Source organism: Rhopilema esculentum, chromosome 19 (genome assembly GCF_057945365.1).
Source record: "Rhopilema esculentum isolate cy_ngs chromosome 19, ASM5794536v1, whole genome shotgun sequence".
NCBI lineage: Eukaryota > Metazoa > Cnidaria > Scyphozoa > Rhizostomeae > Rhizostomatidae > Rhopilema > Rhopilema esculentum.
The window spans coordinates 6,773,955-6,786,859 of NC_142833.1; the positions used below are offsets into that span (position 1 = coordinate 6,773,955).

Genomic DNA, 12,905 nt, shown 5'->3' on the forward strand with positions numbered 1-12,905 from the left:
CCGGTTCTTCGCCGGTTGTTCGCCTGCCAATTATCCCTGTTTTCTGCTACAATCGCGAACTGTTTCCGAAGATTTTGTTTCTCTCACCGTCATACGACAATAAGCATTTTGAAGACCACTAAAAAGGCCACGTTCTTGTGCTCATTGGCTGAACATAAATCAACATCGTCTTAGACCGGTTCAAGCGCACAAGAATTATTTTTCCGTCAATCAACAAGATTAAGCCCTATTTTGCAAAGCCTTATTAAATATGACATTGACTTTGCACTGATCATCTACATGAACTTAACACTTTGAACAAGAACGAGCTATGCTCAAATAAAAACTCATATCTAGCCAGCTCTTCTTACTTTTGTTTACATAACATATTTTTATTTTAATTGGTTTAATTCTGTAATATTCTTAAACAAAATACATCAGCTTATCCTCAAGTGATCAGTAAAAGAAAGCTATTGAAAATATTTTCGAACTTATAAAATCAATGGGACTAACGTTGCTCATAGAAATTGTCAATTAGAGTTTATTTCACACCTGTACATCTGAAGCCAATGTTTTTGAATTCAGAAAAAGGGAGTTGAAGCCTTTTACCCAGGGGTAAACTTTGGTGAATCGTTCTTTGTGGGCGTAGATATTCTCGTATTCAAAAGCCAATGTCCAGCTCGGGAGGGGGGTGCTAACGAATAACTCTATTGTATTGATATGCCATTTTGCCATTTTGCCATTTTTATGTCACGACTTAGGCTATACTTCCTTTTAAAGATTTGTGAATTGGTATTTGTTGCAGTGACGTAATTAGACAAAAAACGATATGGAAGCCATAAAAGCCCGGTAAGGTGATCATCGTGAAAAATAAAAACAAGTAGAGATTACTCATTTCAAGCTAGCTTTGAACTTCTGGACAGAAAATTAATAAAAATGTACAGGTAATACTCTTTTCATCACTGATCGACCAGTGATCCTCCAATATTGAGACATCGGTCAAGCGAAAAGACCATTACCGGACTAGAACCCTCTATATACATACAGATGTGGTCATACCGAGAGAGTAGCGTTTAGTTCGCTTACGTGGACCAAAGATGTGCAAATAATAGGGGACGCTATAGCGCCCATGAACAGAGGACTCAAAGAACCAAAGTTAAAGCAGTGTTTCTATACAGTGGATGCGGTTGGCGTTTAAATTATCTCTTGCACATGCTTAAATGATTTAGTGAAGGGTAACTCTGCAACCGTATCCGGAGACTCATCCTATATAATCATGATATCAGGAAAAACGACACAAAGTATACTGTAATTGACTTAATGGGCGTAAATACTTCAGATCCCAAAAATAAAATATTTTCATACAATTTATTAAATAGCAAAAACCAATTATCAATTTTCTACTAAAATATTCTTCTTAATGAATTAGTAAAATAACTTGCTAGCATTGATAGTTATATACTTGAATAGGCAATTTTCTTTGTACGTTTAATCGACAAAGATTAATATCAAAATTCTAAAGTTTATTTGTCATCGAATGAAATGGCAAATTTTTCACCTGTTTTTGGAGTGATAAAAGACTGACCACTTTCGTACAAGCTCTTACCCCAGCGAAGATCAACCCTGAAGTTTTAAAATTTCTGTTCTTCTTGACAAGCAAAATTATTCAAGAATCTATAAGCCTCGAGTCTAGAAATGGTTCAAACATGGTTTCAGAGTAGTTGCAACTTGGTTCTAATTTTGTTCCAATTTGGCTCCAACTTGGTCCAACTTTGTTCCAACTTGATGGCAATCTTGTTCCAACTAAGAAATGAATGTTTTGCTCAGCAATTGTTAGAGCTGTCTACGATTTCTGTAGATTCTGCCAGAATTCTGGCCGTTTTGTTCCATCTGCCCTTGCCTTTAATTTTCTTCGAGGCCGTTATCGAAGAGTGCTTTGGTTTTGCGTGTCGTAAACTGTCACCTTTTTGCGTAAGTGGCCTCGAAGACCTGGTCTGGTATTTATGCTTTTTGGTTGGTGAAGACGACTCGACAGAAGCGCTCTTCAGAATATCCTGGTCATTGGCTTTGATAATATTTGATTCAGCGATCGCGAATCCATCTCGAATAGCGGTATTCCCAATGTCATCTTTCTCCAGGTGCTCATCAATCGCACTTTCGATGTTGCTGTTGGAATTCATCAGGGGGACATCATGATCTTCTGGTACCTCAACAGCATCATCGACAATAATTTTAGACAGGAATTCTAAAATATTATGAGGTTCTATTACGGGAAAACTCTTGTTTTTAAAAACTCCGATATTATCAGCTAGCATCTGCAGTGGGTTACCGGCATCAAACGATGCAAGTTCTACTGTTTCGGAGAAGCCATCGTCACTTAAGTTATCGCTTAAATTTTCAACCTCCGTCGATTCCGTTATTTGATCCATCTTCGAACAAAAGGCTTCTTGGCAATTGTTGTTTTTAACAAGCAAATTCAACTGTTGCAATATACCGTCTGGATGTTTTCGAATTATATTCTGGAAACTCGGGTCCTCTGGAACTATCCCGCTCTTTTTTAACGATAATATTATCTGAAGAATCGTGCCTAGATCGCCATTGAGAGTCACTGAATAGGTTGAGGCTTCACTAGCCAGCATAGGCTGAGTTCCAAATTTGACATGTTTCTTGTTCAACTGAGATTTCAAGTTGCCTCCATTAGGCCTTCTTTCAAAATTGCCTCTATGATCGTCAGCGTTGCCACTGGACACCTTTTCATCAGCCGATCCGATTGCCTGCATAATATTCTTTACGTCATTTCCGGCATTTTCCAAGTAGTCCATTGTTAAAACTTTGCTTTCTGCATCTTCACACTTACCACTGTTTGAATACTGAAATGCATCTAACTTCTTTGCAATGCTTTTTGCCCTACGACGAGCATTAAGTACTTGTTCTTCTGCAGGTGGGAAAGTCAGTATCTTGGCTAGGTCTGGTTGTTTCAGCATTTTTATCTTCCTATCGATGGCTGAGTCATTTGAAGTCTCCTTGCAATTATCTTTTTCCATGAAGAACAAGTAGTGACTCCGGTTTAAATGCTTCAATCGATATTTGTAGCTCTGTTGCAAAGAAAACAAAAGGTGTTTTAGAATGGTAAACAGAAGACGTATCTTGAACTTCAAAGTGCAATGCCCTCTTCCCTAGCAATTTTTGCTAAGATTTATCCCGCGTCATTTCTAGTGAAAGCGAGCGTGAAAACACCTTGAAAAATCCTTCTTGAGAATTATTGGAACACATCCATGAAATTTTAGAGCTCCAAGAGTTTTTAAAAAAAACCCTATCCTGGTAATAACAAGTCTGTTTAAAGCTATATGAATGCCTTATTTAGAAGGAAAGTGTGCTAGAGAAGGACGGGGGTTTTAGAAGAAAGGATGATGCTCTAGGGAGGTATTCAAAGCTTGATGTCGTCTCACGTAAATATTTTTAAACTAAAAGTTTCACTATAACTTTTGTCAGCATTTTCTACTCTTGATGTATTGTCAGCACGAAAGAGAAAGTTTAAGGTCTTGATGTAGAGTCAGCACTTACAGCTGAAGTTTACCGAAATGCGAAAATATCTTATTTACAATTCTATCGTTCCTAGGCCACAATTATGCTTTGGCAGTACGATATGAAATGCCTCGAAATGCAATAACGTAATTAACAGCGACTAGAATATATTCATTTTTGCAAAAATATCAAAATAAATTAGCTAACCTTTTTATGATTGCATGCCCAAGATTTGCATATCTTGCAATGGAAATGGGGGTAATTCTTCTCGCGATAGCTGCAATCGTCAACATGACATTCCTCTGTGAAGTATTCGTGACACACCATCTTGATGCCGTCCGGAGCTCTTTGCCTTTCCTTTTTGGTTTTCAAGAAATGGTACGGAATATGCCTTTTCATGTTATCAAGCTAAAAAAGAGAAAAACATTTCTAAATGCAGCTCAGGCGTTTTTCGCCGAGAGACTGGGCTATATTGCAATACAATAAAAGCTCTATTAAGCCCCCTCTTTAAAGCCCCCCTTATAAAGCAGAAACTTTAAATAACCCCCCTCTCTATTAAGGCCCCCTTTTTAGCCTTTGATGTCGAACATCGAAAACTTGCGCATTTAGTGTGTCTCTTGACGGGTGTGATGATGATAAGATCGTGTGCATTAAATACGGCCTATGTAAAGACTAACTTGTGCGACTGAGTAGTCAGTCAAAATTTATTTCGAAGATATCCAAGGGTTATCAATTTATCCAGGGGATGTTGATGAAGATGAGGACCTTATAATTGATTGATTAAACTTTCGAAGCTGCTAGCAAAGTTTTTATGAAGTGATGAACCATATCGCTGATGTGCAGCAAAGCAAATCTTGTAATTATGGCAAATTGGATTCTCTTCGAAAGCTGATTTGAAAGTTTTAAAGCTGAGTTTGAAACGAAAGATGATTTATAACTCGGATGATACGCCTGTCAAACAGTAATAACTGGACAGGATTCTAACAGGAATATAAAAAAATGATGCAAATTATTATCTAGCTGATATCAGCCAAGATATAATCTTTCCTGTCTTTGGTGGATCAAGCAGGAAGCAAATAGGCTAAAGACATAAAAGTCTGTTGTAAAAGCCTGAAGAAGAGATTTATTCTGGATGTCAGTAGCACCAATAATACCCATTCATTTTGAATTGAAACGAGGTCAGGTTGGGAGTATCTCCAAAGCTGTTTGGAAAAAGCCTCTTAAAAGATAGACAAAGCCTCTTCACAGTAAGGGACTCTTTGCATTAAAATTCTTTTTAACAAGTTATATGAAAAGACAAGAAGCATAGCTTGAATTCAGGCAAAGATTATTTAGGATATTAGAGTGAAGAAAACTAATTTTGAGGAATTTATGACTGACTGAAGACAGCCCTTCACAGGCCTTCTACAGTAGCACAATGGACTGGGACTGGCGATAGGCCGAACATTATCTTTTTCATCACAAAATGGCAAATGGCAATTTTCTTCTTGTTCCTAAAGTTTTAACATTGCTCGTATTTGCTTCTCAATAATAATACATATGTTTTATTCAGATTATCTAACCAGATACAAATACTAAAGAAAGATCAAATTTATCATACATACCCTTTCGGATATATAATCGCAAATTTTGCAATGAAAATGTCTCTTCTTCATGTTTCGACAGGGCTTCAGACAATCTTGAAAACATCTGACTGTATCTTAGAGAGACAATTGTGTTAAAAGATATAAGCAAATACAGTGCTCCGTAGCTAAGACAAAACAAGTGTGGCCAAATAATGACGTCACAAAAATATTTCAATAGGAATTTTTCCATTCCTAAAGAATAAAATAAGTACTAATAGATGTGAAAATTAGTTAGATGCGGTACAGGATACCTGATAAATGGCCACACGAATACAGGCCTTTCTATTATCAAACTACTGTAATTATGGCCTTGGTTCGAAAACTCACGAACGAAGCCAAATTAACAGCAATCCGTTGGGAAAATCTTTAATTTACCACATCGCAGGGAAGATTTAGCTGATTCTACACATTTAGAGGCACTTAAAAATATTTTTATGATGTCATCATTTTCCAACTCTATGAGACTTTAATCAATAATAGCTCACTGCTGGTCGTGATAGATTTCGAGTCCATTGAATATCGATACATGACCATAAACACTGCATACAGGGCAAGGTATCGAATCATAACTTTTCAATTAGGCCCTCGTGATTATTCACAGATCTGTGAAATCGAATTTTCTGGCAATACTGCCAACACTTTCTGCCTCAATACTTACGGACGACACTACAACAACAATAAAGAATTAATTCTTACTAAAAAAAACCTATAAAATCTCTTAGAAACTGCAGCCTGCCAGCATACAGAGTATTTGGCCTTTTACAGGACCCAAAGCAGCATGATTTTTTCCAATTTCTTATTAATTGGGTAAAAGTTTAAATACATGCAGTATTTCATCCTTAATTAATCAACATTAATTTCTTGGGGTATTTTTGTTTAATATGCAGCATGATCCTCGAATTTAAAGATGATTTTTCATGAAATAAACTAGCCGGATTTAAAATATTTCCTTGCATATAAGAAACTACACAGCCTAATATGAAAATTTGAGTTTCTTTTAAGCGGGGAATTATCGTATTCCAAGAAGCCTAGGCGAATGGTAAATCTTTACAAACCCTAAACATGCATGATTCCTGTTCAATTGCTAAATTGCTTCTTCATACGTTTCAAGTGATCTGCCTACGCTATTCAGGTAAGAGAGGGACAATTGTTGAAAGTACTCACAGACTAACGCAGTTTGATTAACGCAGAGGTAATAATATGAACAACTAACTAACCTAATACAGCAATGCTCTTTTATATGTTTATTGTAATGTTCTAGAAGTTTCTAGAAAAGTATCGCTCCAGAATGTTTGAGAAAGTTGAACTAATACTACGAAGATACTAGAATGATATGAGAGGTTAAACTAGAATGTTCTACAGTATCTTGAAAGTCTGATAAGAGTGTATATTTCCAATAACAATTCAATCTTGAAAATAGTGTATGAGATTGCCACGAAAAGATTTCCAGAGACTTAAAAAAATAGGATATCCACAAAAGGTGTGCGGTATTTGAGCATTATAATATTGGCTCCAATTTAGACTTTACGGTGGTACTTTTAACTCTCGAATTCTGGCACCAATGCCTTGTCGTAAACGTTACGGAATACCTTAATGAGCAAAGATTTATTTTGCTTGTGGGAAAAGCAATTCATTTTTCTAATGTAAACTTGTCTCAATGTATCTATATGAGGCTGATAATAAGGAAATATTTGGATACATTACTTGACAGTTTTGGAGCATAGGTGGAGCATAGTAATTCCTTGTTTATTGAGGCATCTCCGTTTCAAGGACTACACAGAAATGCGTCATTGTAATACATAAAGATATGCTATGAACATGCTGATTTAAGGCATGGCTTTCTAAACACTACTTAGTTATGCATTCTACTATAATCAGAGTGAATCCATTGGCAACTTCAATAAGAAAATTGTTTTACAATAATGGCTATTGTCTAAATGTAGCAATGAACTTTTGCTAAGGATTCTTGAAGAAAAAATTTGCCTTAGCTTACCTAGAATAAAGAATCACATCTGATCCATCGATTTAAAGGCTTGCAAGAGTTACAAGGCGCATATAGACAAGTAAATATGGCACTATTTGATTTGATTTCTAATCTCTTCTGCCCACCCTACTCAAATACTGTCGTATCCGTCTTGCTAGAGATTTTCTTGAAACAATGTATAAAATCTAAACGATTTCCATTGACAGACGATAACATAGGACAAACTTCTGTATTACAGTTGCCTGGTGATCACATTAAGTGTTAAACTTGAAAAAGCAACTAAGAATCGTCTTTTTCGATACACCAATTAGGGTGCGCAAGCTTTGCCTATACGGTATCGAGCATTTCATGACAGACCCTTAAACTGTTATTTCTTAGTATTCCTAGCTTACGGTTTTAGATACACAAGTTGAATAAAAAAATTAGATACCGAAAAGGGTAAACGCTAAGGCGAGCTATTTGGCCATAACATGGAAGCCATAGGGAAACAACAGTCATCTTTGCAGAAAATGCAGCCTCCCTGGTTCTAGAGTCTTCTATCAGATAGCTCTTGTTACTTAACAATACGAGCCTTTTGTTCTGGAGAAAAGATTGTTGCGAGTCAAGAATTCTTTTTTACGTAGATACTCTTTGCTCAGATTTGATATAATCAGTGTTTGTACACTGGCGCTATTAATTCCACACTAAATATAAGCAAGATAAAAACTGGCTTCGAAACTTGGTGGTTTCTAGGGAAATCCAAGAGTATGTCGCCAAGGTTATTAAAATGCTAAATTTGTCACTTTTGGATTAGTTTGGAATTTCATTCTTGCAATCCGAAGAGCGGATTGGAATCATTATAGTTAAGAAGGATGTGCAGAAACTTGGGTATAAAGGCGAACTTGGAAATGTCCTACAGTTGATTACGATCACGCGACTAGTCTATTAAGATCACGCGCTTCAACAGAGTTAAGGTTTGTTGGGTCAAGTACGCAACACTTTCACTTAGACGGCCCTTTTTTAATGTAATGCAGGAAAGCTAGTAGTGTTCTTGCCTCCAATTTCGTTTTTCAGAATTGCTGCTTTTTCTCCAAAATCGTTCCTAGCAGACTGAATACTATCACGAGTGCGAGCTGAGATGGTGTACTTCAGAATTCGTAGCAGTTATGTCTGTTTAAACGCAAAGTATGTTCGAACCATCCAAAAAGCAGGCGTCATCAAAAAAGCGAAAAATAATCACCCAAACCTTCTGACACTAATTGAAATCGATTACATATGTCGATATATATTTGCACATTGGACCTTGTGGATGAGGATTGGACTTTGAGATTTCAAGAATAAAAATCCATGGAACTAATGTAATGATACATACTTTGACCTTCTGACCTCATTGCTGCTTGACCTTTGACCTGAATATTGACACTTAATATTTCTAAACCTAAAAATATTGCACATGAAGAGGTGGTGGGTGAAAATCCGCGAGTGTCAAGTACGGCCTTCAGACACGAAAAGATAAAAGATTTACATTCTAATTCTGTACATAGCGGGCTGCTGATTAAATCTTTTGTGAATTTGGCTCCACTGACGATATTGAAATAAGATCAATTTCAATTGGCGTAATAAGGAAAACGATATAACGTGAAACAAGGTAATTTTTCGGCCATATTATTTTACTAACTGTAAAATAAACTGACTGGTGAGGAGGTCCTCGTCGAAACATGTGGTAAAAGGCTGGACCACGGTCTAAGGACCCTTAACTTTTAATCAATTAACGGGAATCTCTCCAGCTTACAATATCAAGGTTAAATAATAGAACTTTCTTGAAATCTTTCAGTTTTTAATTTAAGGAAAGATACCATAAATGAATAAAGGGAATCTTCGGCATGCTCCACCTTCTTAATGCTTCAGAAAATTTCACTATTGATTCTTTCTTGAGAATTTCTTAATTTCAATGTGATAAATTTCAACATTTACGATCTTATATTTAGTTTTTCATTTTGGGATAAATATTTTTATTTTGTATCAGAATATATTACGGAAAATAAGACACTCTAAAGTGGCATCTAGAACATTTTAACGAAAGGAGAGATGCTATAAAACTAAAGTAAATGAATTCAATCCTAGTCTTGGAAGCGTGTATTTTCATTGTTTAAGTCTACAGGTTTATGCCGACAAGCCAACAAAATTGATGGAAAATCACAAAATTCAGAATAATGAAATTTTTCCAAATTCTAAGATTTCTTAATTTTTAACTTCGAGCAATGAAGTTTCTTAATTTTTTCTGAAAATACATAACTAATCTCTAGCAGCAAACTTCTTATAAAAAAGTATTTGAAAGCACCAAACGTTTATGTTGGATCTCATAGCGAAAAGGCAGCATAAAACAGCACTATAAACAGTATCTTTTGAGTACTGTAATGCTACTTACTTAAAGTGCTTAACATTTTCATTGCAACGTGTTTTGTTTTGGAGACTATCGATAATCAATAAAACAGGTTCGTGATCCTGTCTGTTATTTTTTTCATCCATATATACTCATATTTCATAACAAACAAATAATAAGGCAGATTAACAGTACAATTTGTCGATTAAAAGCGATCAAATATGATGCAATATTTGAATTGAAAAGTTGATGAGATGCTTATATGTAAATCTCACTCTTGATTCTGAGCAATAAAAGGTATTAGAGGCCCAATAACAAGGTTAAAAAATCTACAATAAAAATCCCGATGTCAACACTATGGTGGGCTTAACTAACAAAAGAATCAGTACGTTGTTGTTGTTTTCTATATAAGTTACAAGTTACTATATATGGAATAAGGGATTCCATATATAGTAACTTGCCCGTGACGTTTACCAACGAAGCAAGTAACAGGCAAGAAACAAATTCAGGCGAGAACATCTGTTGGACAAAGTCAGTGATTTCTCGATTGGCTGGGTTAGAGAAGCCAAACGAAAACAATTCCTGAGGAGTTCATATGGTCAAAGTCATAAAAAGATGACTATTTATATCGTTTATCTTTATTTACATACAGCCTATAATATAATACTTTTAACTTAAGTGCAATATAACTATAAAACCAATCTTTCGTACTTCTAACATCTAAATGAAATTATCCAATTAATTATTCATTTAAATCTATATTTAATAATAGGTACTCCCAGTAATGTGGTTAATATAGGGCTAACCGTTTCAATATATTCTTAAACCAATAACGTCCAATATCAAAGACAACTTTTGGAAGTACTTGATCAAAAATTGTTTTAGCAGTGATAAAATTTTTTCAAAATTTGATTAAAATTCCCTGGTTTACATAGGCGGGGAGCTACGTCTCATTAATTTAGGAGTTTAAATCTGAAAAATCCCAAGATAATTCTCTTGGAAAGCCTTTCAAAGATAAGAATCTTAATTAACCATGAATGAATTAACAGTCAGGTCTATCTAATAAAACGGCTTAATATCTACCATGAAATGAACTTATTACCAATCTCAACGTTTTACGACCCTCAACAATGCATGCTTTTCTCGACAATAATGACACATCAGACTTTTAGAGAAGAGTTCAGAGGAGTGCACTTAGTGACATGTTTGAAAAAGTTTCAAAACAACATAACGAAAAATACTTATAAGGTAGCTTTAGAATTACGTGTAAATAAAATTAAAGTCTCCATAAAGATAAAGGAAAAGATGTTATTTAAACTTAGCAGTGGCAAATGCTGGCTGGTTGGTGATCTTCATAACTTCAGATAAAATATTGTGATATGCTTTTAGAATGAGAGCATACGTGTTCACAGCATTACATGTTTTTTCTAGTGGTAAACAAAAGGTCGCTTATCGCTTATCTATTTTAAGTATCTTTATCTATCTAAAGTATCTTTACAGTTTTCTTTTGGAAAAAAAATACTTTTAGCAAGAAATTAAACGTACAAATTTTATGTTGTCAACTGAAACGATGGGGCATGCTTAGGAATGCACGGGTTAGTTGACCATCAAGCCTTGTGAGTGATTTTTCTGTTAACTATGATAATTATTTGTCATCATAATCAAAATAACCTAATTACCTTGTCCTCTACTGGATGGCTTTGGCACAGGTGGTGAGACGGATCGCGTTGGTAGTGGAACATCCCCAGTCAGAGGACGCGATCGGTTACTGCCTGCGGTATCCGGAGTTCTTGGAATTTTGGTTTTTGTTTGGAACGGATCAAGCCTAAAAGGACGACAAATCGGTTATAATCCTCAGTGGATCATATGCAAAACAAGAAAAATGTTTGGAAAACAATACAAAATCTACATAAAAAGTAATTTATCACTAGTACATATTGAAATTCGCTTGACTGGAAAATATTTGGTCTAGAGATTAGTGTCTAGATGGAATGACGACATTAAATTTGAATAGGCAACGCTGCAAGATGAAATCACGAAGACCTTAAGGATTGCATAGTTAAACATGAAAGTAAATTATTCAAGCAAAGGCAAAATTATTGGAACCACGGGGCAAAAATGGAACCTCATCCACAAGAATGGAACAGTTAAAACAAAGGTGCCAATAAATTCCAACACAAATGAGGCATCGTGAAAGTCATAAATCTACAGCAAAGAATAGGTGCATAAATGGTTGCTGTCTCGCCAGACCTCATTTTAAGGAGATTTTATCACTGCACCATTAATTTTCTAGAATCCACAAAATAAAAAACCAAGGCTGTATGCAAACAAGACTGTACGAAAAGGGAGGATGTTTAAGCTTTGAATCTTTTTTCGTTGTAGACTACAATCTACAATATAAACTTTTCTTTGGTTTGTTTGCATTGCGTTTCATATAAGTTCGGCTGCGTTTTTAGCCTCTATTTGCACAATTAATTCTTGATGATTATCTTACAGCATATTATTACTGTAAAACTTTCTAATTATCACTGCAGATTTTGGATTTATCATTGCGCATGTTGTCTTGTCTGTCACAGAGCCTTTGGATTAGGATTCTGTCTCGAGAGACTTCGCAGCAGCTGAATTTCGGCATTAGAAGGATGTTGCCAATTTCGCATTTTACAGTATGCAGAAGCGATAGATCAAGTCGCAACTCATCGGCTATATTAAAGGCATTTGAAACAGGTAAAAGTGGCTTACAGCCACTCGACCACGAGCGGTTGACCAATCAAATTTCGCACAGAGAAAAACACGTGAACAGTTTCCGTCTTTCTGCAAATCGGTGAAATCCTGGAGCAGCGCGCAGTGGTTTAACGTGATCAGTTTCCAATTCCATTCTTGTGCGCGTGCTCTGATCAATTTGGCCTAAGTTATTTTTGGATTCGCTGTACTTATGCATGTCAAATGCCTTTAAGTTCGGTGCTAAGTCACTGAGTGGGTGGTTAATGGCTTTTTACATTAAAAGGTAATCAATATTGAATTACCCTTTGACTACCAAAGGGGCCATTATGACGTGCCACAAATGCCCTAGCCATAAAACTGTTACAATGCTATCAAATCATTTCAAATCATGTCAGTTTAAGAAATGAAATATTTCCCATCATTGTTTCAGTATGTGAAGCTGGATTAAGAAGACGATGAAGAAACAGCAAAGAGTATATGACATTTTTTAATATTTAAGCCAATGTAGGCAAACGTTCATAATTGAAAAAATGTTAGTCTGGCTTGTTTAAGTAAACAGTCCATCCAGTAACGCCTGGCTAAACGTTGTACAATAAAATTTACAATAAAATGAACAGTTAAATCGAAAAGTATTTTGGGTTTTAGATTCGGCTTTGAAATCTTCAGGCAGCAACAAAAGGCAGCAAAACTCAAGTATCTAAATATTACG

The 12,905-nt window shown here is 35.6% G+C and overlaps 1 protein-coding gene across 2 annotated transcripts in view; it reads right to left on the reverse strand.

Moving 5' to 3' along the window:
- Positions 1–510: 510 nt before the first annotated feature.
- Positions 511–12,905, reverse strand: part of LOC135687963 (lisH domain-containing protein ARMC9) — a 48,806-nt gene continuing 36,411 nt past the window's right edge. The window contains exons 27-30 of one of the 2 annotated variants that reach the window (XM_065204601.2): positions 11,155–11,300; positions 5,109–5,197; positions 3,712–3,912; positions 511–3,074 (exon numbers count right to left, since the gene is read on the reverse strand). In XM_065204601.2, the coding sequence (XP_065060673.2) occupies positions 1,803–3,074; positions 3,712–3,912; positions 5,109–5,197; positions 11,155–11,300 (1,708 nt within the window). In that variant the 3' untranslated portion in view covers positions 511–1,802. Of the gene's footprint in view, positions 3,075–3,711; positions 3,913–5,108; positions 5,204–11,154; positions 11,301–12,905 lie in introns of both variants that reach the window. The other variant, XM_065204600.2, reaches the window with a different exon arrangement.